Source organism: Toxotes jaculatrix, chromosome 2 (genome assembly GCF_017976425.1).
Source record: "Toxotes jaculatrix isolate fToxJac2 chromosome 2, fToxJac2.pri, whole genome shotgun sequence".
Classification (NCBI taxonomy): Eukaryota; Metazoa; Chordata; class Actinopteri; family Toxotidae; genus Toxotes; species Toxotes jaculatrix.
In genome coordinates, this window is record NC_054395.1 from 16,588,852 (window position 1) to 16,615,592 (window position 26,741).

A 26,741-nucleotide genomic window follows, 5' to 3' on the forward strand; every position below is an offset into this window, starting at 1 on the left:
GTTTGTGTTCCCTCATTGAATCTATTGTCCAGAGGAAGTGACAGACATTTTAGCTGAGTTGGTTTTTTATGCCCAGAAATGCCCTATCAGGCCAGTCTGCCCCGTCCTGTTTTCCCCAACAACAGCTGACTGTGTTTATTTTTGATGAGTCATTGTGAGGTAAGATGAGCACGACACTGAGCTTGACGCAAGGGTTTAGGTCATGTATCAGATGTCATGAGCGTCTCTGCTCTTCTCTTCTCTTCCTCCATCCCTCCATCCCCCACCCCCTACCCCCAACAGACCCTGAGGGCGGCAGGGAAGACCTACATGATCTTCTTTGTGTTAGTCATCTTTGTGGGGTCTTTCTACTTGGTGAATCTGATCCTGGCTGTGGTGGCCATGGCTTATGAGGAGCAAAACCAGGCCACCATGGAGGAGGCCCAGCAGAAGGAGGAGGAATTCAAGGCCATGCTGGAGCAGCTCAAGAAACAGCAGGAAGAAGCCCAGGTCAGTCCTCTGCAAGATGGAGGCTGAAATTATTCCTGAATCATGTTCTGTCATTGTTCTGACCCTATCCATGTGTTTGTTTCTTTGCAGACTGCTGCCATGGCAACTTCTGCGGGCACAGTGTCAGAGGACGCGGTAGAGGACGATGGAGGAGGGCGTCTGTCATGCAGTTCCTCCGAGATGTCGAAGCTCAGCTCCAAGAGCGCCAAAGAGCGCCGCAACCGGAAGAAGAAGTGGCGCCAGAAAGAGCAGGAGAAGGAGAAAGGCGACAGCGAGAAGTTTGTCAAGTCAGAGTCAGATGACGGCAGCAAGAGGAGCCGCTTCCGTTTCCCTGATAACCGACTGGGTCGAAAGTCTTCCATTATGAACCAGGTGAGGAAAACTTCTTTCTTCTTCTTTCTTTTTTTTTTTTTTTTAAATCCAGCTTAATTTAAAAGGTTTTTAGGATTTCATGCGCATTGTATTTAAGATTTCCACCTCTGAAACATGGTGAACAGAATTTTGTTTGTGCAGTTCATAGCACTGAAAAAAAAACTCATTTTAAATCCGGAGGACTAGAGGTTATCCTGAGTAGCTGGTACATTGTTTTGTGAAATACATGTGGCTTTTGAAAATTTCATTATAAGTGTTGAGTCTTTTGAGCTCCACACATGAAATGACATTTACCACCATTGTGTTGAGTTGATGGCAGAAATTTTGCACATCAAAATGACAAAACTAGGGCATATAAACAGCAATATAAAAAAACTATCTGCATGGCTAGACATCACTAGAGATAAGTCTGAATTGACCCTTTAAGCTTTGTGAGGCTCTGGGATAATTATTAGTGTCAAACACAAAAAGAGACCAAAGAGGACCACAACAACTGAGCCACAGAATTAGAATAGAGTTGCTTCTTATCTCTATGAATAGAAAATAGATACCGGGGAATGAAAGTTTTTTTTTTTTGACTGTCAGATAAGGAATATTTCAGATCGAAAGTGCTGTGACTGTACAATGTGGTGTTGCATGAGCTCACGTACAGAGGAGCATGTAGTGGCCAGAGATATGGAAGCACATGTCCAGCTCTTGAATTATTCACAGTGATTACATGAATGTTTCAGAGGGAGAAATGCTGCAGCTTTGTTGGGGCCTCACTTGGGCTCCACTGGCTCTTATACTTCTGTATGTTTTGTAGTGCAGTATTCACCAAACAAGATAACAATGCATACTGGCCTTATGCAACACAGCATCAGTAATTTTTACTTTACATTGTTAAAAAAATGCTTGTGTGCTCTGTGTGCAGCTGTAATAATATTTGGATCAATACTAGCAGCAGACTGATGTTGTCATGACTCATGTTTCTCTCCATGTTGTTTCAGCTGCCTTCACCTCTGTCCTGTGTGTGTGTGTGTGACCTTGACAGTGTAAGATATCACTGACCTAATTATGTATTTCCCTCTTGTTTATTAAGTCCCATTGTTGCTCCTGCAGTGTGTTCCCCCTCTGGGAAAAGCGTCCTGGTCGCATTAAATTTCCCACAGACGTTGCCTTTCATCCTGACCTCCGGAACTGATGACAAACAGCATAAAAATGATGGTGCAATCAACTGTAATTCAGAAACACCCTGGGCTACATCAGTCACACAAATATCTCCTCTCCTGTCCTCTCCCCTCCTCATCCCACCTCTGCCCGCTCCCCAGTCCCTCCTCAGTATACCCGGCTCGCCTTTCCTGTCCCGCCATAACAGTAAGAGCAGCATCTTCAGTTTCAAGGGCCGCAGTAAGGACGTGGGTTCGGAGAACGAATTTGCCGACGATGAGCACAGCACGGTCGAGGAGTGCGAGGAGCGTCGGGGCTCCCTGTTCAGCCCGTACCGGCGGAGCAGCTACAGCGGCTTCCACGGGAAGAGGAACAGCACGGTGGATTGCAATGGCGTGGTGTCGCTCATCGGCCCTGGGCCCGGTGGACGCCTTCTGCCTGAGGTGAAAATAGATAAGGCAGCTACTGACGACAGTGTAAGGAAGTCAATGAGTAGACCTATCTAGGCATGGCCCCCTCTCTCGTCCGTTCCTTTTATTTCTGGCTCTCTATCCTCTACTCTGTCATCTTTGCAAGTCCGTATGTATCTCTTGGCTAAGCGCTCGCGCCTCCCCTCCCCCAGCCCCTGCAGTGTATGCTGCCCTCCGACAGTATAGGCAAAGGATGGAGAAATAATTTAATTTTCTAGTGATTATACTATAGCCAACCCTGCATTTGACAGATTAATGAAACTGGGTCTATCAGTGACTTCCAGCCAGTTTTGTTGTTTGATTTGAACAATGAATGTCAATGTTTTGAATATGTTGATATCAAATTTTTTCATACATGCACAATACTCACACTGTAGAGACAATAATCAAACAGACATGGTTCTTTAACTCTACTGCTTCTCCATTTGAATATTAGATTTTTACACATAGCTCAAACCCTATTTAACACTATTTAACACACTCAAGCAATAAAACACCATTTTTGTTAACAAACAGCATATAATGATGAGTTAACATGCTCCAGTGTGTTGATGTGTTCCTCCTCCAGGAATCCAGGTCCTCTGCTAGCCTGTGTGGGTAGATCTACTGTAGGAGGCGGATGAAACAGAGGGGACCAGCACTGTAGAGCCACAGACATTTTTTATCTGCTTCCCTAATACTCAGATAATATCCCATAGCAGATACACAAGCAACACACATCATCCTACCAGGCCTTATTAATATAATTTAAGAAACAAAGGAGGGCTGCTGTCCTTGTCTGTCTTTATCTTTCTCTGTTTTCCAAACTCTCCCTGGTCAACAGTAGTGAATTAGTTGCGTCTCATTCTAGTTAGCATGGTAGATTTCAGACCCTAATATTAGAACAAGCATGACATAGACAAGTAGAACAATGGCTATGGTGTCTGTAATTTGCTCTCCTTCTCTTTGACTTGGAGCATGCTCATGCATGACAACTGGATGGCCCTGAACTACCTGCCTCCATATGATATGATCTATTTATAATGCTCTTGACTTGATGGTTGCAATATAAGTTGTATGGTTTCAAAGTAGGAAGATACAGTAGCACCAATTTGCAAGTAACATTACAATGGCCAGATTTGGGAGACCTTTTGTAAAATAACCTAATGATTATATTGCAATGGCAGCAAAGCCTCCATTATTGCATGACGGGACTGAAAATGCATTCATGCAGAAGCAGTTCTCCTTGCACAATATCTCACAATCCATTTATTATTTAATCAAGATGGGCTAATTATGTTCAAACACAATTAGGTCGAGTAGCCCTAGACCACTGCTCCCACTTTGGCTGAGACCTGCATGCATTTTACAGCATACACACATCTTCCTTGAAACCAGCATTGAGATAGAAAATAATGAAACATGCCCTGCCCCCCCCCCGTCTACCCCCCAAAATCTGATCCTTGACTACGTTTTCCTGCCAATGCTGTTGTGCACTTCCCTCCGCCGGCCACCGGTGGCGATGTGGGATGGTGTTCATGTCCTCTCCATGGGTGCTTGATTCTTCCTCTCCTCCTGACAGCCAACTACTGAGGTTGAGGTGAAGAAGAAGCTGTCGGGCTCCCTGATGGTGTCTGTGGACCAGCTCAATACCTCCTTTGGGCGGAAAGAGCGGGCCAACAGTGTCATGAGCATCATTACCAACACACTAGTGGAGGGTACTGCCACTTTAACTAAGCTCTTTAACCTGCTCTCTCATTATTCTTTAACTAGGGCTGCTCTCATTGGTTGATTAGTTTGACATGAATTTCCTGCTTATCTGCTTTGCATATCCAAAAGTACCAGATACATACAATGCATACAATTTTTTTCTATCATTTAATACCATTGCATGCGGTATGCTCAAGCACGCGATTATGTTTGGTTTTGATGTGTGATCCGCGCTATGTCTTCAGAACTGGAGGAGTCTCAGCGCAAGTGTCCGCCATGCTGGTATAAGTTTTCTAACACATTCCTGATCTGGGAGTGCTGCCCCATGTGGATTAAGATCAAGGAGATTGTGAACCTGATAGTCATGGACCCCTTCGTGGACTTAGCCATCACCATCTGCATCGTCCTCAACACCCTCTTCATGGCCATGGAGCACTACCCCATGACCACAGATTTTGAGGACATGCTGTCTGTAGGCAATCTGGTGAGTGGCAGTCTTTTTCTTCCTTTATTTATTTATTTTTAATCGGATTCACCCATAAAGAAACTCCTCTGCTTCTTCTCAGCGGCTCATAGAGAGGTGTTATTTTTGGGACCATAATTGGCATCTTTTTCGTCGCCGATTCAGATTTGAAAGAAAAAAAAACAAACAATCTCAATCCCCCCTGCTGCTTCCTTGTATCCATGCATTTCTCATTTCTTCACATACACGCACACACATGTTCCCTTTCTTCTCCTTCTCTCTCTCTCTCTATTTCTCTCCCCTGGCTGAGTGGAGCTGATGTTTGCTTCACTGGGACCAGCCTGACTCTGTGCTGGTTGGCTGACTGGTGGGAGGCCTGCATTAATATTTCATGGAGCCTGATCGATGAGCTGCTCTAAAATGGTGCCTGAATCATGGCTCGGATAACTCAACCTGGCCGTTTTCACTATGGGCATTTTCAAGGCAACTGAGTGAATCTGAGTACTGGCACTATGATTATTGTTTTATTTTTCAGTATCACAGTTATTAAAATATGTTGTGTCAGCGTCCCAAAACGAGATGTGTTACAGATCACACAGGCACGAGTGTAGTTATTGCAATGAAAAACCACTCACTGTGCATGAGCGCATGTGTGTGTGGGTTTTGTGTTTATAAATAAACGTGAACAGGTACTAATTTACTAGCCGGACAGAAGTGTGTTATTTAGTAGTCTTTCTCCATAATAATTTACCAGAAAAGGCCAATGGGTGGTACAGGTAGAAGTTTCTAGGTCACCTTGATGCAATATGAGTCATCGTCTTAACACACACACAAACACACACAAACACACACTCATGCGTGCGCGCACACCTGCCAGCCCTACATGTACTTACATTGTGCTTTTATTCATTATGTGGGATAACCTCAGTAATTTATTAGAGCTGTTACGAGGCCTCAGAAGTGCCATTTCATCCTTACTGACTACAGAGCAGCTGACACACCCACACACACACACGAACTAGATACTCTACCTCTTTAAATAATTGGATTATCCTACTGGCAAAATACATTAATATGCCGTAACTATAGAGGTAATTTATAACATGATGGATTTTTCTATAACATTTATAATGTACAACTCAGATAATGGATCAGAATAAGACAGGCGCTGAATGTGTGATCTTTCACTGCCTGTCTTTCACATTCTCGCTTCTTCTGTGAAACATGATGTTGAGCCAAATCAATTTGTTCAAATCTGTTTTCTTTCCTACTTGCCAGGTGTTCACAGGGATCTTTGCAGGGGAGATGCTTTTCAAGCTCGTGGCCATGGATCCGTACTACTACTTCCAGGAGGCCTGGAACTGTTTTGATGGTTTCATTGTGACGCTGAGTTTAGTGGAGCTGGCTCTGGCTGACGTCGAAGGCCTGTCTGTGCTGCGGTCATTCCGATTGGTAAATGCTCACTTTAGCACCTCCCTTAGCAAGACCAGAGATGGCTTGTTTAGTTAGCATCTTATCATGTTACAGACAACATACCTGTTCACTCCTTACTCTTTTAACTTAACTGAAAGAAAGCGGCAGGTTAGCAAAGCAAAATATTATAACTAAATCATGTAACGCCCACTCTCTCCACCCACCCCACTTCAGCTGAGAGTGTTTAAACTGGCCAAGTCATGGCCCACCCTCAACATGCTGATCAAGATCATCGGTAACTCAGTGGGAGCCCTGGGAAACCTGACTCTGGTGCTGGCCATCATCGTCTTCATCTTTGCTGTGGTGGGGATGCAGCTGTTTGGAAAGAGCTACAAAGACTGTGTGTGCAAGATCGCCGCCGACTGTGAGCTACCCCGCTGGCACATGAATGACTTCTTCCACTCCTTCCTGATCGTCTTCCGGGTGCTGTGCGGCGAGTGGATCGAAACCATGTGGGACTGCATGGAAGTGGCAGGCCAGGCCATGTGCCTCATCGTCTTCATGATGGTCATGGTCATTGGCAACCTGGTGGTGAGTGCCCACATTTGGAGTGTGTGCAGGGTTTCACGCTGTTGACCGCTGTCTATCTTTAAAGAATTCTAATGTGCTCAGAGATTGAAAAATTATCGCCCAATACTCAGTTACTAATTTCTTATTCTGTGTCTGAAGGTGTTGAACTTGTTCCTTGCCTTGCTGCTGAGCTCATTCAGCGCTGACAACTTGGCTGCAACAGATGATGACGGTGAGCCCAACAACCTGCAGATTTCAGTCATGCGCATCAAGAAAGGCATTGCTTGGATAAAAGCGAAGGTGCGGATACTGGTGGCCAGTCTGCTGAAGAAACCGCCGATGGAGGACGAGCAGAAGCCTTTGGACGACATGTATGACAAGAAACTGAACTGCATTGCTAATCACACCGGGGTGGACATCAACCGTGACCTGGACTATGCCAAGAACGGTAACGGCACCACCAGTGGCATAGGCAGCAGTGTGGGGAAGTATATGATCGATGAGGACCACATGTCTTTCATCCACAACCCGAATCTGACAGTGTGCGTGCCCATAGCTGTGGGAGAGTCTGACTTTGAGAACCTCAACACAGAGGACTTCAGCAGCGAGTCAGATAATGAGAACAGCAAAGAGGTCAGTGAGAAGACTGTGTGTGTGTGTGTCCTCTTAAAATAGTTTATCACAGAGGTATTCAGGCAGGAAATGATGATAAACAGACTGCAGCTTATATAAAAATAACACCATGTTTTCCAAGCACTTACAAAATGATTTCTCTTACTTTTAGAATGTTAACATGTAAATATTATAGGTGATGCTCCAAGAGGCCACGTGTTGTTGTTTTTGTTGCTACAGTGGTCAGCTACTTGCAATTTCCTCTCTCAGGACACTAAAACCATGGGTGTGGCTGGCTGCTCTGGACTGCTTGTGGCCCTAATATAACTCCATTACTCAACAGAGTCATTTAGAGTGGCTGGAGCAGGCAGGCAGTGTGAATGAAATGGATATCTGCTGATGTATGTCTTTTGACGAAATGCATTTAGAAAACTTTCAGAGCAGATGATCTGTCATTTGATATTCCATTTCAGTGTTCATGAAGATGATATGTGATTGTTATGGTGCCCATTTCAATATGGAAAAAAACACCCCATCTGTGATCAAATATTACTTGATTACTTTTTTCCCCGTTTAGAGACCGTGCCAACGCAATTTGGAAATAACATGATTTTGATGTTTCCTGAGAAGGCTTTGTGAGCGATTCTTAGCTGTGCAATGACAACTGAAATGCTTCTGAATCACTGACACTTTGCATAAATCTGTGTCTCTGCAGCTGGATGACACCAGTTCGTCAGAAGGCAGCACCATCGACATCAAGCCAGATGTTGAGGAGGTAGTGGTGGTGGAGACGGTGGAGGAATACATGGAACCAGAGCCTTGCTGGACAGATGGTAAGACCACTGCTCCCATTGCACCCATTATCTCCACTCCATAGCACAGACTCTCCCCTGGGCTGAGTGGAAATGATAGGGTAGGGTAGTAACATTGTAAAAGGTCACTCACCCATGAAAACTCTCATCTGTTTGTCTGTCTGTCTATATGATGCTTACGTTAATACACTCAATCAAAATCACATACAATTTCACAGATTATTTATATTTAAAGCCTGAGTTTTTGAATTAAAGAAGTAAAAATTCTGAATAAAAAAACTATATACAGACTTCAGACTACATGAGAAGATGTAAAAAAAGGCATCCACTCAAACACAGGAATCTTCCTGTTTCTTTTAACGGAACTTATCATGTTAAATGTCGTCTCTCCTCCTGTGTGTCCATAGCTTGTGTGGCCAAGTATAAGTGCTGTGACGTTGACATCACCATGGGCTGGGGGAAGAGCTGGTGGTTCCTGAGAAAAACCTGCTACCTGATTGTGGAGCACAACTGGTTTGAGACCCTCATCATCTTCATGATCCTCCTCAGTAGCGGTGCCCTGGTAAGGAGGCCCATTGTGTTGGCATTGCAAACACAGATTGAATAAAGATGGCTCATTTAAAAATAAAGAGACAGAGACCAATGTGTGTTAATGGCAGTGAAGAAGTAAAGCAAGTCGATCAATGGTGCAGTCAGTTTGATTGCTCAGTCTCAGAGCTGCTTGGTTGGGGGGAGGGGCCAGGGACATTAGTGATTAATAGACTGTGCCATTTATCAAACATGGAATCTATTTCTGCGGGTGGAATGAGGCCTTGTTTTCAATGCTAATAAAATAAGAGCTGTGGAGTTATTTGAACATGCAGAACAGATTTTTTTTTTTTTTTTTGATCTTGTAAATCATTGTTAGTGAACAGCCATGAGTGAGCTGTAGTGCCGTATACAATTTCATTAGCAGAATCATAAATCATCAGGTGTAATATTCCCTTTCCTGTCTTCCCCTCAGCTGACACGAGTTTCCTGTTTCTCCACAGGCCTTCGAGGATGTGTACATCGAGCAGAGGAAGACCATTCGGATCATTTTGGAGTATGCCGACAGGGTTTTCACCTACATCTTCATCCTGGAGATGTTGCTGAAATGGGTCGCCTATGGTTTCGTCAAGTACTTCACCAATGCCTGGTGCTGGCTGGACTTCTTCATTGTGGATGTAAGTCCAGCTCTTGTTTCCTCTATTGTGTGTAATAGACTGGAGCAGAAGAGTAGGTACTTGGTCCTCAACCACACTCTGGTCTAACGGCAACACACTACAATGATAGTCTATTAAACAGCAGTGCTAATGGTAACTATGTGCTTTAAATGTTCTACATATACCGTATAAATACAGGATCTGACGTTTCTAAAACTATTCAACTGTTGCCCCTATTGTTGTCTGTAGGGTGTGGTTAGGTTTGAAAGGTCAGGTTATAAACTGAATATCTGCTTCATGGCATGCAATAGGTGAGAGGGCATGTTGTGTACAATCAAGAATCCTCTTTATTTTGTTCACTCATGATAAAAGGACAGTGTTTTACAAGACTTTTTACTGCAGTCTGTCCGTATCAAGTAAACACATGCCTGTGTCACCTTTTACAGCTCCATCAAGTTACAATCCCTGTTTTGACTTGGTTGATCACTCTGAGGTGCTTGAATATGTACAAGCATCATTTGCTTGTGAATCAAAACACAATTATCGGCGTGCCACAAGCATGAAGCGGTGTAGTCTTTTTTTTCCCTACCAGATGAATATTTCTGCCAGGAAGAAGTGATTCAGAATTGAATACACAATTATTTAAGCACGGATGCCTCCATAAATTAGAATCAATAACCGACCTTATTGTTTACAATCATATTCAAGTCACTCTCAGAGCAATGAGGACATGTCAAAGATGTGTCTCTGTAAAGCTGTCTTTACCTGTGTCTCTGACCTGTAAGATGTTTGATATGTGCCTTTGTCCTCTCTCTCTGTGTACTTCTCTGCTCCTTGTGTCAGTCAAGTTTGAAAGACCAGAATGGGGATAATTCTTCGCTCTATTCTTTTGCCAGTACAGATGCTGTATTTTCTGCCATTTAATCTACTTTTAAGACGACATAATGATGTCTATGACGGATTTCAATGAGGGAGTCTAATGTGGGGGAGAAGGAAGAAATAATTTCCATGGCTAGAAGCTTAAAGAATCTGAATACATAAATCCTGAATCAAGGATGAATCTGCACTGATTGGCAGAACTGGATAGAATAAGAATTTCCCTGACTTCTGACTTTCTCCTTGAACTAACCACCTCTCCGCAGTGTCCAACACCTCAGCCAATACCCGTGAATGGACTCCTATCAATGGCCAGAGGTTGCCATGTTGATTCACTGTAAACTCCTGTAACCCAGACTCCATGCATTAAACACACTTTTTATACACCACAGATAATATACACCAGGTTTTTAAATTTTGCATTTTACATCAATGCATTTATATATTTCACAGTTTGTCTATCTTAAAATGACACATAAGTACTATTAACATCTTCTTAAAGCAACATCACACAACAGTTTTTCAATTTATACTTCCAAGGTTGACATATAGAGCACACATAGAGCTTGTGCCCCGATTATAATCATACCACATAGTACTGACTGGTTATTGCCATTGTAGACTCCCTACCTCTAGGTGTGTTCTCAAGCCCGAACACTTGGGATGGTGCAGGGCACTACATTTCCCAAGTTGTGAAAATGTTACAAAGAGTGGCATCCCTCCCCCTCCCTCCTTTCCCCATCCTCCTCTCATTCCCTTTTGAAAGTGTAACCTCAGGAATGTGGTGATATTGTGCTGAGATGTAATGATGGTGGGTGACAGGCGGCCAGCGGTAAGTTTGGTCTTCACTAGCGCTCCCCCTCCAAAAAAAAAAAAAAAAAAAAAAAGACTTGTGCTTGATGAGTCTGGGTTGTGTTGTGGCCTGACTGTGCCTCTGCCCGTCCTGTGTTGTGGGGTAAAACCATTGCCATGGACTCAGAAAGGGGGGGCACCATCATTAGACCGGCCTGTATATTTCTCTGAGTGTGGATGTGCCTGACTCTTTGTGTGAGTGTGTTGCTCCTCATTTCCCTTGTGTTCTTTCTGTTTTCCATTTGATTTGTGTCTTCCTGATTTTCATTATAAGAATGTTTTTGTATTGTATTATGTTTTGGCTAAAATGTCAGGGGCAAGAATTGTAATGTTAAAGTTAAGTATAATGGTAAATCACTCTGCAGCATCATTGCTGTAGAACACCAGGTATTTGCAAAGTAAAGAAACATATTTTTAATATTTTGCTTACATTTTAGGAATAAGAATCCATATGTGAATTAAGGACAACATAGTTAGGATAGGGAATTATTGATTAATAGTGATACTGAGGTGTGTGAGTGCGAGGCAGATAGGTGTCACACTCCATTCATCTTTCTTTTTCACTCAGATTATTATCATTGTTTTGTTGTGTTTTTCCCTTTGTTTTTAGTTTGTTTTATTTCTGTGAGGTTCTGGTTTGTGCTGTCGTCATCATGGGATCACAGCCCCAGATGTCATTGGCCTTGCCTTGCAGAGCTCTGTGAGAAGGACGTTGAGGCGCTGAGGCCGCTACTGCGCAGCTGGCCCAGCGGGGGGGCCAGAGGCCAGGCACCCCAAAGGGGGGCTCTCCAAGGGGTCAGGCTGAAGGTGACAATTACCCCAAACACTGTAGTGTAGATTAAGGCAAAATCTTTATTTTACTGTCTATCCACCAGAACAGCTGTTAACGTATTCAAGGGGCAATGGTATTGATTTAAATGGGAGCTTTCTCTCAAAGAGTAAGTACATGGAGGATTCTCTGCAGAATCTAAATAAAGACCCTACTTAGGACATCCTGGACCTGACGTTTGAAAAGTGTCCAACATTTACAATAAGAACTCTGAGCCTATGCTGTCACCTTTCCTGCAGTTTTATTTTCTATTAATTTTATGGATTCCACTCTCAAACGGTTGACATGTTTACCTCTTGTAGTCTGTGTTGATAATGGCATCAGTCAAAATGAAGATTTTGCCTGTCACAATCCTCCCTCCGTGACTTTGGTAAGCTTTGGATGTTGTGTACTTTTTGCGGTGAGTTTGACCGGTTGGTGTCGGTGGCTGGTTGGAGGTGCTTTTCACATGTGTTCACTGTTGATATTTTTCCTTATTTGCAAGGAACTGGTATTCCCCCCCTCCCGTTTCAGTCCCTCCAGAACCCAGACCGAGAAAATTACACTTAGGGGAAAAAAAGGATAAAATTCCTGAGGATAATGAACTCTTGTGATTGTGTACAAATTCCTGAACAACCAAAATTCTCTCTATTTGACTGAATTCATAAGTCTTTGAGGCTTATTCTAATACAACTGCCCCACTCCTGCATTTTGCATCTTGAATAACCTTCATTGAGCCAAAGAATACTTCTTTAGTATCTTCCCTGTGCAGCAGACAGCCTGTAATGGCTGTCTTAGCACACTTGAGGTGACAAGGCTAAGTTGTTCCTCCACTACTCTCTACCCATCAGAGAACATTAGTGCAGCTTATTGACCACACTCCACTTCGTCTATGTCTTCCATTGGTAATGATGCAATACTGTATATGTGTTCAACTAACATCAAATCTATGGACCAGAGCTTTCGGGTATTCACAATTACCCAACCATAATTCAGGCAGCTTGGCCTAAATTTACATTGATTTATTACAGTGATAAGAGCTCTGTACATTTACAGTGGTGCTGTGAATGGATGGTATACAGTTTTGTTAAATAATTTACTTAACTTAAAGATTTAGTGAGTGTTTATAACTAATGATAACACTTATAAAGCGTTCTTTGGCTGCAGAAATACCTCGGTGGCTGCTGCCAGACATGAGAGGGGCTGCACCAGTTTCTTCGAGGTCATGTTCTGTTATTGTTAACCGTTGTTAACTGTGTGTAACTCGACTGTACTCTGTGTATTTCTGTCCTTTCAGTGCCATCCAGTGCTAATAACTATATCCGGTCTGCCCTTAACCTCCATCCCCGTTTCATGTGTGTGGTTCATGTGACTGTGGCTCTCCTATTTGACTCTCAATGCTGTGTGACAATTTTGATTTTGATGTCTGAGAAAGAAAATGGCAAAATGACGCACTTGTACATGTTTACTTGTATTCTTTCTCTTAGGTTCCATTAGTTTGTCTGTCTTAAATTATATGGGATTTTATGCCTCAGCCCAAGAGCGACATGGAGAGACAATGTTAGAGGGGCAAGGGTAAGGCTCTCAAGTCTGTTGGGTTTTTATCAGCTTCTACAGGGTAACCTCTCTCCTTCCCTCCCTCCCCAACTCCTCTTCCTCTCCCAGTCCTTTCGCTTGTATCTTTACTAAATCATGTAGCACTCTCTTCTGTCTAATTTACCCTCTATTTGAGTCTTATGTCTCTATCTCCTCTCTTTCTCTCTCAACCACAAATTTCTTTGCAGGTACAAAGGACTTTTCACATCTCGTCAACTGCCCCAAAATAACAGACAAACAATCCCTATGGCCTACTGCTACTAAAAATACTACGCACATAAAACCTATACTAAACATTGACCTTCTCTCTCAGTGTATATACATGTATAAATGCAATATTATACATGCATATACATGCATAGATTTATGTGTGTATGTCAACTCTCCGCCTATGCCAGGGCCGTCTCTCTTCCCTAGTGAATATTCTCACTTCTAACAGTTTGGAACCTCTTTTGCTTCTCTGTTTTTGTGTAGGTGTCTATAGTCAGCCTTGTAGCTAATGCGCTGGGCTACTCCGATCTAGGGCCCATTAAATCACTCAGGACACTAAGGGCCTTGAGACCCCTCAGAGCCTTGTCACGTTTTGAAGGGATGAGGGTAAGATCCAAAGCTAAGCAGCTGATCCTTCCGCATGCCCATTCAACAGTTTAAAGCATGCTAGAACTGATCTAAAAACAAACTAAGACGACAAAAAAAAAAAAACTCCATAATATTGGGGGATTGTTTTTAAAACCAGGAAATGAAAGTCAAGAAGTCACCTTTCCATGCGCAATCCTGTACCATGCCTTTGTTAGAGTGAAAGAACAAGTCATGATGCAGCTGGGAGACTGAGTAAAGTAACAGTGAAGTAATATTGCCAGCAGAACAACATTCATTTCAATTGAATTCCTTAAAAAAAAAAAAAAAAAAATCTGCAAACAAATTGATTTGTTTCATAATAGAAATTACCTAAAGAACAACAGAACAGAAATATTTTTCACAAAGCTGCCTCATCACATAAATGACAAATTAGAAATTCTGATTACCTCATCTTACTTTGTTTCTTCTTGATTGGCCAAAGTGAATGCGAAATTGGTCAAAGCTAACCAAACTTACATGCCATCTCATAGAGCATTCAAATCAACAATTAGCTCTTCATTTGGCCTGATTCTCAACCACTGCTTTCAATTGAGAACCCCCCTCCTCTCCACATGATCCCCACCCCGCCCCCACCCCTCCCCTGCTCCCATAACTCCCCCCTCCCTCCCCAGCTCACGCCATCCCTCAATGCATCTGGCATCGAGAACAACCAGCAGGAACCGGGGAGCTGCAGGACACCAAAAACCTCTGCCTGACCAGTCACACCAAAACTCTTCATGCAGGGCGACTGCCAAACAACCACTCAGAGGAATCTGTCTTATTTGTAGCAGAAGATTCAGCGGTTTGCAGAGCATAAATAACTCTCTGCGACAGTACCTCTGGTTGCTTCAGTCGTCTCCTCCTAAAATACACAGATTTGATTGGTTTTCTCTGTGACTGGTGGTAGCGATAGGTTGCACCTGGTTGTTGTCACCTGTAGTCCCTCCTGTCTCTTTCTCTCCCTCTATCTCTATCTCTTTAACCTCTCACTATTCTTGGACTGGTTGCCTTGTCTTCTAGTTTGAGCTTCTCCTCTTCACCTCAGACTCTCCCCACCTCCTCCTCAGCCCCACATGTGCAGCACTGTGCAGCACTCACCCCACCCTTCCCCTCTTCCTCTTCCTCCGCACCCTCTTATCCCTCCACTACTCACTCCACCTCGGCCCGGTTCGGCTGGGCCGGTCCGCTGGAGGGTCACCAAACTCTCTCCTGCTTGTCCAGGATCTTTCTGCATCAGGGACTGAGACAGAAACCACACACTCTCTGTGTTGTGGCTTTGGGAGGAAAGTATTTGTTAGGCTTCTGCCAGTGTCAGCACCTCAGGTCAAACCATCTGACCGACTGATCTGCTAACAGTCCATTCTGTTGGCAGATTATTACTGTAAATTTGTTTCTGAATTTTGTCCATTTTAAATGCTTACTATCATTTTTAGTGCCTTCCTTTGGGAATGCAGGCAGAAGCTTAGCAAATATGCTAGGCTGCCATTTCACACAAGGCATTACTGCTGTCATGTCATGGCACCACATACTTTAGCGCATACAGCAGGCCCTGGCTTCCTGTTGCCTTCCACTCCACGGGAAGTGAAACTGGGAGGCAACAACGGGCCCAGTTAAACTCTGACTTTGAGTTCTGGGTCTGGGTGGGTGGTGGCCCATAGGTTGACTAGCACTTGTTCTAGCGTTCGGACAACACTCTCAACCCTAGATAGACAATGTGTCGCCTCTCTTTAGTACGTCCCAAAAATGACAGACCAGCAGGAGAAGAAGGCCTGTGTAATCCTTTAGTGGGTGGATTGATTGTAAATGAATTTAATCTAAAATTTGACTCACAGTGAAGTCTCATTCATACTAGATATCCAGCGACTAAAATGTGATGCCGTTGCGTATGAGCAGACATCAATGCTTTTAGGCCCTGGATAGGCTTTATGGATGTTGTCATGACTGTTTCAATGAAATTTTAGAGGTATAATTGTTAATCTTGGGATGGGAAATAGACCTATCAGTAAGATGATGTCATTTTTGGGGTTGGAAATTGTGGCACATTTGCATTGATAGAGTGTAAATATATGAAGTACCAATTCCCCTATGAATGCCTTCATTCACTGGGTGTATGTGGTAAAAGAGGTGAGGGTGGCCCAGTAATGCAAAGGGAAACAAACAGAGGAATTTAATCCTGCTGTATCAATTTTTTATTATAATGTGCTCATCAATTGAGTTACCATTTTGTTTTAACTGAAAACGGACAATTTGAGGTCAAAGCAATAAATAAATGAATAGGGAAGTACATGAATGGAGAGATGACACTGTATGAAAGAGATTCTGGAGAGTTAGAATGATGAAAACTTGCGCATCCCCACTGGTTGAGTCTTACGGCACGATGCATTGCAGAGGCCAACACAGCTCAACAGTGCAGAGGGAGCAGTGCAGCTTCAATTGGACACATTGCACTGCTTAACATGCAATGATAATGGGCTGTTCTGACTTTCTACTTTGCTCTCTCTTTCTCTTAATGCTGCTTTGTAGTCTCGGTCCTACTTTTTTTGACCAATGCATTGTACAGGAATGACACCATGTCTAGCCATCTTTACCCCAGTTTCAGTAAATCCCTGTTTTCCTGACGAACCTGCTGTAGTTTAAGTTACACCCAAAGATTTTAAAATGACAGTCAGCTGGTAATTTTAGCTTTACCAGTTATTAAAGATGTTTGTCATCATGGGGCCTTTGGATATAACCTCTGAACCCCCAGTCACTTCAGTGGCATGTCTGCACTATGAACAGGCCAAAATATATTGTCTACCAAATGTTGTTTTATCCTGCAAATCTCATATTGTGTTGTAGACATTTGTCAGACACCCATATAACCCATGTAAATATCAGAATGGCTCGTCAGACACACAAGCAAAGCTTCAGCCATTATCTCCCTAGCTGCTATCTCTCTATCCACACATTTCTCTATTTATTTATTTACTGATTTGAGCGGTTCTTGAGATTGCACAATGCCATGTAACACGCATGTAATATAACTGCCGATGCACATTATGCATTTTTGAAAGCCATTTTCCCTCTTTCTGAGAATGCTTTCCACACAGCATGGCCTAATTTCTTTTTTAAACACAGAATTTTTGAAAGCGGTTCAATTGTACCTCAGATCGAGCAAAGAGTCATTCTCTCAGCGAGTGCAATGCCAACACTAAGTGGGAAAGACTCAGATTATATCTGAAAAATATCTCAATGTAATTTTCTGTTAGCATTTCACATTTGACACAACAGTTTCCTCTGCACAACACGTGAAATTTATGATACCGCTTCCAACACCAGTCAGGCTGTGAAGGTCGTGTACACGCTGAGAGAATCCTGCTCTAGAGCTCCTCCCTGTCTGTCTGTAATGAGGAGGGAATATGGCTCCACAAAACGAGTCTGCCAAAGACATGCATGCTCAGCTGTCTGCCTGAGAGCTGCTGGTCGGCCTGCCTAACACTGGTAGTGAGCGGTTCACTATGTGCTGAGCTTATTACTGGCTATGATAAATCTACGGGAAACCAGATTGGAATGTTAGAAAGGACTAGATTATGGGGTGGTGGGAATTATACTATTTTCTTTTCTCTTTTTTTTTTTTTTTTTTTTACTGCTATAATGTTATGTTGTTTGACTTGGGTTAGTTATGGGAAAGGCACAGTGAGATTAAGAATATTGTCTGTCTAAGGTTGGGGTGTTAAGAGTGGACACTTCATAGTGGTATGGCAAACACTTGGAATAAACTTTTAAGCATTGTAAGCTTTATAAAGTACATGTAGAAACACACGCACATCATGTTTTGTCCAAATATTACAAACTGCATTTCTTACAATGCTGCCAAATGCTCCCATGATTATTTCATGTGTATATTATTATTTTGTATTTATAGATTTGTAAAAAATTGTAAATAAATATAACACATGTAATATATATAATATAGAATTAAATAATGTATATAATAATATTTAATGGTTTTGTGAATCCCCCCGAGAGATAAAGTGTTAGGACACAACCACTGGGAAGTGCTGCGTGTGTGTGTGTGCACGCCAATATTTTTTTGGAAAAAAATATTAGCATCATATATGTTGTAAAGTGTACAGTTTTTTGCCACAGTAATTCATGACAACACATAAAGTCAATTTTTTTTTCTTATAAGATTTATAGCAACTGTTATACACATTTCTACACTACTGATTGTAGAAAGTAGTAGTTAGTTCCACATACTACATGTGATTGACATTAATGTCATGTGGAAAACACTGATGACATACCAAACTACCATGTATAACAAAGTCATAGTTAGCGCTATATATACACAACATTTTAGTTTATCCCCCTATTTAGTATTTATAAACTCTATAAACAAAATGTGAAATGTAAGAAATGGGTTATAACACACTAAAATGTCATAAATACACTGACAGACATTTGTGTCAAATAGAGAACATATGTACTTAAACTACATTATAGTGTGTAACTATACATGTTTACATACTGCTTGTAAATTCTAAGTAGGGGAACTGAAAGTAAAGTGTTATAGTGGCTGTAATCGTGGAATCATAAAAATTCACATTAGTATGTTTTATGTTAAAAAAAAAGTATTAATTGTACATTTTATATCATAAAAATGTGATTCTTACAGAATCTTTATATAGGTATTTGCTTTGGCACACGTGTGTGTATGTGTGTGTGCGCACGCTTGAGTATCCCTTAAGCATTTCTAGCCGCATGTTTCAGCAGATCAAAGAGCATCTCAGAGTCACTTCAGTGCTGCTCTAATTAGAACGGGAGTGATACAGCTCTCCTTCCCGTTAATTGCCTGCACTTCAGCATGCACATCACAGTTGTGTGTGCAGTGCTTATTTTCGCCAATATGATAGAATTGAACGGATGCTCTTAACGCCTTCTGTAACAAACGGCTGCAAAATTGTGTTTCTAAGCACAAAGTGTAAAGCCATAACAGTATGTAGTGTCCAGTCGGAGGGGTTGAATGAGATGCGTCTGTTTCCTGGTTCTCACACTGTCATATCCTGTCTTCCCTGGTCTGGTCTAGGTGGTAGTCAACGCCTTGGTGGGTGCCATCCCTTCCATTATGAATGTGTTGCTGGTTTGCCTCATCTTTTGGCTGATTTTCAGTATCATGGGGGTCAACCTGTTTGCGGGCAAGTACTACTACTGTTTCAATGAGACATCCGAGGAATACTTTCCTGTTGACGTGGTCAACAACAAGACCCAGTGTGAGGCCCTCATTCATCAAAACTTTACCGAGGTCAGGTGGAAGAACGTCAAGATCAACTTTGACAATGTGGGCGCCGGCTACCTCGCCCTGCTTCAAGTGGTGAGAGTGTCGCTCCTCCTCTCCTCTACAACTCAATTACTTGTTTCACACTAACTTGTTTATTTTTCTCATTTTCTATGTACTTTTCTGTTTGTTCTGTTCTGTTCTTGCTTCAGATTCCATTTACTTACACAGTACTCTGGGGCTGTCTATTGTCCATACTCATTGCGTATATTTGTATGTTTCTCCATGCCCTTTTCCTCATCCACATATTTCTTTCCATGCACAAGCTCTACCACAGGACATGCATCAGTTTCGGTTTGAGTTTGAGTATTCTTTGATTTCAATTTCGAATTTTCTGCCAATTTTTTTTTTTTTTTTTTTTTTTTTTTTTTTTGATCCCACAAATTTATTGAGTCATGTTTCTCTTTTGAAAGGCCACGTTTAAAGGCTGGATGGACATTATGTACGCGGCTGTGGATTCCAGAGAGGTATATTTATTGCTTCTTTGATAAATATTTGAATATCATTTAGGTTATTTCACTATACTGAATGCCAGATTGTTAGTGAGCAGGTCTTAATGAAATAGTTAAACATTTTGGGAAATATGCTTTATCACTTCCTTGCTGAGAGTTTGATGAGAGGATCATGTATGAAGCTACCTTAAGCACACAGCTAACTTAGCTGAGAATAAAGATTGGACTATTTCTTAGTCAGGATCACTGGCCAGGCAACCAGCGGAGTCTCTGCAAATATACTGGTCTCAGCCGAGAAATATTTCAGCACATAACATGTAAAATAGTTAACTGTCATTTTTGCACTTAGTTTTTTTGTAGAGAATTAACAAATGGTTGATTTTGTTACCTTTGGACAGAAACTAGCTGTTTCTTCCTACATCCAGTCTTTGTGCTAAGCTAAGTAAACCAGCTTCATATTTATTGTACAGGTATGAGAATGGTATCGATCTTTTCATTTAACTTTTGGCAAGAAAACAGACAAAAGAGTATTTCCTGAATTGTCAAACCATTTATTTAAATTGTGTTAATAAAATACGTTACCTTCAACGTTGTGTCTCCCTCCAAGGTGGAAGACCAGCCTGACTATGAGGTCAACATCTACATGTACATCTACTTTGTTGTTTTCATCATATTCGGCTCCTTCTTCACCCTCAATCTCTTCATTGGTGTGATCATTGACAACTTCAACCAGCAAAAGAAAAAGATAAGACACGTTCTGCCTCTTAATCCCATATTTTGCTTCAAGAGTTTATACTTTTAAGTGCTAGTATAGGATTATAACCAAATCTTTGTTTATCCCTTTACTTTGGAGGTCAGGATATATTCATGACAGAGGAACAGAAGAAGTACTACAATGCCATGAAAAAACTGGGGTCCAAAAAGCCACAAAAACCTATTCCCCGACCACAGGTATGCTTTTTTTTTCTCGGGGTTACTACTTTTGACCAAGAGTTCAGATTATGCAACAAATGATGCTGTTGGTTGAAACCTCAGTAAATCTTGACTTTTTCCCTCTTTGTATCCTCTCACCTCATAGAACAAGATCCAGGGGATGGTGTTTGACTTTGTGACGCAGCAAGTTTTCGACATCTCCATCATGATCCTCATCTGCCTCAACATGGTCACCATGATGGTGGAAACAGATGATCAGTCAAATGAAACGGAGATCGTCCTCTACTGGGTCAACTTCATCTTTATCGTAGTCTTCACCATGGAGTTCTTGCTGAAGCTCTTTGCCCTTCGCCACTATTACTTCACTAATGGTTGGAATATCTTTGATGTGGTGGTGGTCATCCTATCTATTGTAGGTGAGTAAGAGAGGCGGAAGACACAAAGCAGTGGGGGAGTCATTGGAATATGCTGTCTGTAGAAGTCTGTTGTATCCTGATTGTATTCTCTTCCTTTATTTCCCCTTTCCCTCAGGTATGTTCTTGGCTGACCTCATTGAGAAGTACTTTGTGTCACCAACCCTGTTCAGGGTGATCAGGCTGGCTCGTATTGGTCGTATCCTCCGTCTGATCAAAGGAGCCAAGGGCATACGGACATTACTCTTTGCCTTGATGATGTCACTGCCAGCCCTGTTCAACATTGGGCTTCTGCTCTTCCTGGTCATGTTCATCTTCTCCATCTTTGGCATGTCTAACTTTGGCTATGTAAAACACGGAGCGGGCATTGATGACTTGTACAACTTTGAGACCTTTGGCAACAGCATGATCATTCTGTTCATGATCACCACGTCAGCCGGATGGGACGGCTTGCTGCTGCCGATCCTCAACTACCCACCAGACTGTGACCCAAACTTGGAGAACCCTGGTACATCTGTGAAGGGCGACTGTGGTAATCCCTCAGTGGGAATCTTCTTTTTTGTCATGTATATCATCATTTCTTTCCTGATTGTGGTCAACATGTACATTGCCATCATCTTGGAGAACTTCAGCGTAGCCACAGAGGAAAGTGCTGATCCACTCAGTGAGGACGACTTTGAGACCTTCTACGAGATCTGGGAGAAGTTTGACCCGACTGCCTCTCAGTTCATTACTTTCGCCAAGCTGTCTGACTTTGCCGACGCATTGGAGCACCCACTTCGTGTGCCAAAGCCCAACACTATAGAACTAATTGCCATGGACATGCCCATGGTGAGCGGCGATCGCATTCACTGCCTGGACATCCTGTTTGCCTTCACAAAGCGTGTGCTGGGTGACAGTGGTGAGTTGGACATGCTGAGGCAGCAGATGGAGGAGCGTTTTGTGGCAGCCAATCCCTCCAAGGTGTCGTATGAACCCATCACCACCACCCTCCGCCGCAAACAGGAGGATGTCTCTGCCAGAATTATCCAGAATGCTTACCGCGCTCACCTCATCAGGCGCGGCATCATCTTCAAGCGCCACACTTTTACTAACAATAAGCTTGAGAACGGCGGGACCAACCAAGAGAAGAAGGAGAGCACACCATCCACAGCTTCTCTCCCCTCTTACGACAGCGTGACCAAACCTGACAAGGAGAAGCAGGACGAAAACAAGGAGGAGTGGGCCAGGAAAGAGAAGGACAAAAACCAAAAAGATGAGTGGGAATCCAAGTGTTAGGGTTCAGTGACTCTCAAAATTCAATAAAACACAGCGAGATGAGATTCTGAGCCCAAATCCAACAAATGTAGAAAACATGATCATTTGCAAGTAAGAAAAAAAAAAAACAAACAACAAAAACATACAAAAAAATGTTTACAGACTCAAATACTACTGAGGCAATGTGGTTTCTTATGTCGTCAAAGACAGCTGAACCAAACACAATCAGTTTACCGTGGAACTTTTGCTGCATAGTGACCAAGTTCATAGAAATGAGGAACAAATACAAAATGAAAAACAGTGACTCACAGTGTGCTGGCCAATGACACACATTTCTTTGGGGACCAACTGCCAAGGCACATAAACCTCTGCTAGATGATTGGAGAATTGCAAAATCCCTGCCACCACCGAGTGTGGAACCCCCCGCAGCAAAGCTTCAATGCTACGGGACTGGATCACACAGATCCCACTAGAACTGTGTTAGCAGTCTAAAGGAGGGTCTGTAACACTGCGTTTATCATCTTTATCGTGAAGAAAACAATAATCAACCAAGCAAGTTTAGCTAGGAGGGAAACACTTGCGAGGGAGGGGGAAACCCAGAACCGCAGACAAAGATTTTTTTTTGTTTGTTTGTGCTGAGTATACTTGCATCTTTACATTATTTGAGCAGCAAAAAAAAGATAACATTTAGCCCATGTCACTAGTCTTTTCATTTCCTCTTTGTTATACTGACACTGAAAAAGACATTTTCTACATGGGCTTTCACACTGACCGGGTAGGGGTCATTAGTCATTGTTTTGACTTGGGCTGAAGGAGACTTGCTCAGACCGTGTTCCAGATAAATAATAATTATTGTGCTCGTTCAATGCATAGAAATGACTTGCATGAAGGCATGTTTTGATCAGGAATCATGCATGAGTAATCATAGTCCACAAGACACTAATTCTCAGACCACTGCAGTGGCTTGACTATAAGTTTGAGGCTGTCCACTGGGAAAATTATGAGAACTATAAATGGAAAATGAAGATTATGGATAATGATATACAGAATATTGGGGGAATGATATTCGTATGATCCTGCCCTTCACTACTTATGTTTTTCAGCTGACCTTGATCTTTTTAATTCAGCCCTTCATCAAAATTTCAGGTGAATGAAGGATGTAAGCACTCGGAGACAAAGATTCAGTCGGATCAGCCAACAACACAAACTAGAAAAGGTTTTTTTTGCTGCTCTGAATGTGAATAGTTTAGAAAGAGTGTGGAGTGTATGAGTATTAGGAAACAGAATATCCTCATGTTGAGGATGCACAGATTTGGAGGGCCATGTCAGTAGTCCTGAACCAAATCTGGGGCTTACATCACTTGTTTACTCACATCCATCCTACAGTCACTTTCCTTACTTTCCTGTGGTCCCTGTTATTGCAATGAGAGCAGGTGATGTTTCACGCCAAGGAATCCATCCATCAGGAATCTGGCACCAGTGAGGGTCTGGTGTGCTCAAGTTTCAATAAGGTATCCCATCTACTGCTGTAGTTTCTGGAGACGGGACAGAAATATGGTTTTTATTTTTTTGTTTTGTTTTGATATTTTGTTTTGGGCTAGTGGAAGAACAGAAAACCACACATAGGTAGATACATTAGACAGTACTTGTACTGATTAATTTCATTACAGTTCCTCTTTTGTACTCTATCAGATCCACATCAGATTTTCCCAGTGAGTGATGTCTTAGGTACAGCTTTTCGGACATTATGAGTTGCCAGCTTTAGATTTAAAAAAAAAAAGAAGCCTTGAAGTCCTTCTCTGATGTCCTTGTGATGCAATCATTCTCAGAAAAGGCTTTGATCAGTGAGAGTGACACTGACCACCTGAAACAACAGAGTTAGCAGAGAGTTATCACAAGGACATGCCTTGTCGTGCCTAGCATGTATGAAAGGTGGATGGTCATGAAGGGCTTGTGGTTTTTTCTACAGAATCAAGTGGATTTTGTCTGATATTACAGGGAGGTGGATGGGTGATAAATAACACAGTATAAACGTGGACCAATAAATAGGTAGAGCCCCTCCCTTCAGGGTTTTAGACTGACTGCCATGAGAACAAGAGAGAAATGCAAGAGCAGAAGAAGAGAATAATGCTTTGGTCTGAGTCAGATTGCTGAAAGTCCCATTTTTGTCAGTGTATCATTGTGCTTTTGTGGGACCTCTTAAACACTGTGTGGTGTTGGACCCAGGCTCGCACCATCTTTTCACATACTTGCAGGCTTTCAAACGCTATCACCCGCTTCAAAAATAATTAGCCACAGATGGAGGTAGAAACCTAACACTTTCCGAGATAAAACATCAGCAGGCCTCACATTGACGCAGCTATGTTGTATAATAAGCTTTGTGGGTGTTTTTCATAAAAAGAAAAAAAAAAAACCAACCTGAGGCTTTGTCAAGTGGTTGACAAGACACAACTGCCTCCCTATGTGTTCCTGCCATTTTTTTTCTACACAGGAGTGATGGTCCTATTTATAAGTGGATGACTGGACATAAATCCGGCATCCATCGTCACACCACTAATGCCATTTGGTGTGTTTAACACTGCCTGTACCAGAACCCCCTGTCTGTAACAATAACTGAGGTCTGTTTACAATATGAGGTCTCCGAATCAGTTTGGCTGCTGCACACTGAAACCAAATACATTCCCAATGAGAACCACAGGAGGAGTGAGTAATGTCATCCAATTTACCCATGTTCATCTTGGATGTAATGTTTTAGAATGATACATTCACACTTGCAAAAAAGGGGAAAAAAAAGAGAAAAAAATAAGTAAAAAAGACAAAAAAGAAAACACAAAAACATATGTACAGTGCAGGCTATGATGTAAATGGCACAATCGCTGAAAAAGAACGAACTTTTTGAGAGAAACTATAAATATTGTATTATATTCTTTTATTTTATCGGCATGCTTTGTTGTGTTTTTTGTAAATACGGAATTTTAAAAATGTTACTACTAATAATCAAAAAATGAATAATAACAATAATATAGAATGGCTTCCAGCTATGCCCTTTGTCACATTTGTTACCTTTTGGATTTTTTGAGACACTTTTCACTTTGTTGACGGAAATTGAATGAAATATAGATATTATATAATACAAAAGATATATACATGTATACATATATGTCTATATGTATATACATAAAACAGAAGAACACTGTTTGTCACATTTGATTTATGTGCAACACGTTCAGTGGATGTCTAAAACTGGTTGTTTCCAGCACCCTTCTATGTTGGGGAATAGCTCATGTGCGATGTTACTGGAGCTGCTTGCCATGGATTGTAGCCTGATCATGACAAAAGGATAATGTTACCAGCACATTTCTCACTTACTGTCATATCTCTCACCTTCACTGAGTATACAGGACACACCCACAGTCACACCCACCCACAGACTCTTCTCTCTGCCCACCAACTTTTACCAGTGATCTCTTCCCTCACAACTTCAGCTGGTGTGACTGACTGCCTCATCCACCCTGAGATGGTACCTACCCCAGGGCCTTTTTCCCCCCATATACACACACATCGGTGCCATTACAACTCAACATGCATACAATCATGTACTTGCTTCTCATCCTCGCATTTCCTTTGATGAATGGTTTGTTTCTATTGTTCCACTCAATGGCATGTGCCTTTTTTCTGCTTTTTCTGCGAATTTGGATGTCGATGCCACACTGAAAAAAAAAAGAAGAAAAATAACAACAAAAAGAAACAAAAAAACAAAACACGTTTCCAAACTGTGGAGGGTGGGGGGGTTTGAGGGTGAGCACAACATTAATCAGGGATGTCGAGTCAGAAATACTGCCGGAGGATCATCCAGACACCCCACTTCATCTTAATATTCAACAATGTGTGATGTTAACAGAAAAACAGCTAACTCAAAAATGTCCTGTTCTTAGTGCTATGTGTGTCACCCACTTGGCTTGTGAAAAAGCAGCTTGCCTTCTATATTTCTGTTTTATTTCTTCTATATTTCTGTTTCCATCTGAAATTTATTTTTGTATCAATATTTGATTATAGGACTCATTCTTTTTTAGCATGGTTTATTATGGGCGTTTTTTCTTTTTCGCTGAAAAATTAAAAAGTGCTTTTCAAACTGTTGTTATCATTTGACACCGTGATAGAGGATATACAGTACAATATGATGGTGTGTTGCACAACCACTTGGACTCTTGGTAAGAATATATGAAAGATTGTCTTCATTTGAGCACGAACCTTTTTATTACCAATAAAGCAGCCTTCCAGTTACAACCTGTGTTTGTTTCTTGCTGAAATGTTGACTTCTGAATGTCTTTTTGCTTTTTTTGAAAGAGATCTAGTGCAGAGCTGTTAAGACTCCCCCCGCCCCCACCACCACCAC

General features: G+C 42.0%; 1 protein-coding gene across 1 annotated transcript in view; it reads left to right on the forward strand.

Annotated features, from left to right (window-relative positions):
* scn8aa (sodium channel, voltage gated, type VIII, alpha subunit a) overlaps positions 1–23,314 on the forward strand; it is a 42,187-nt gene extending 18,873 nt beyond the window's left edge. The window contains exons 10-27 of the mRNA XM_041048401.1: positions 283–489; positions 580–861; positions 2,172–2,453; positions 4,042–4,177; positions 4,415–4,653; positions 5,911–6,084; positions 6,280–6,636; positions 6,775–7,248; positions 7,943–8,060; positions 8,447–8,601; positions 9,071–9,244; positions 13,830–13,952; positions 19,042–19,326; positions 19,704–19,757; positions 20,350–20,487; positions 20,589–20,693; positions 20,821–21,091; positions 21,207–23,314. Coding sequence (XP_040904335.1) covers positions 283–489; positions 580–861; positions 2,172–2,453; positions 4,042–4,177; positions 4,415–4,653; positions 5,911–6,084; positions 6,280–6,636; positions 6,775–7,248; positions 7,943–8,060; positions 8,447–8,601; positions 9,071–9,244; positions 13,830–13,952; positions 19,042–19,326; positions 19,704–19,757; positions 20,350–20,487; positions 20,589–20,693; positions 20,821–21,091; positions 21,207–22,366 — 4,734 coding nt within the window. The 3' untranslated portion in view covers positions 22,367–23,314. The remainder of the gene's footprint in view (positions 1–282; positions 490–579; positions 862–2,171; positions 2,454–4,041; positions 4,178–4,414; positions 4,654–5,910; positions 6,085–6,279; positions 6,637–6,774; positions 7,249–7,942; positions 8,061–8,446; positions 8,602–9,070; positions 9,245–13,829; positions 13,953–19,041; positions 19,327–19,703; positions 19,758–20,349; positions 20,488–20,588; positions 20,694–20,820; positions 21,092–21,206) is intronic.
* Positions 23,315–26,741: the final 3,427 nt, after the last annotated feature.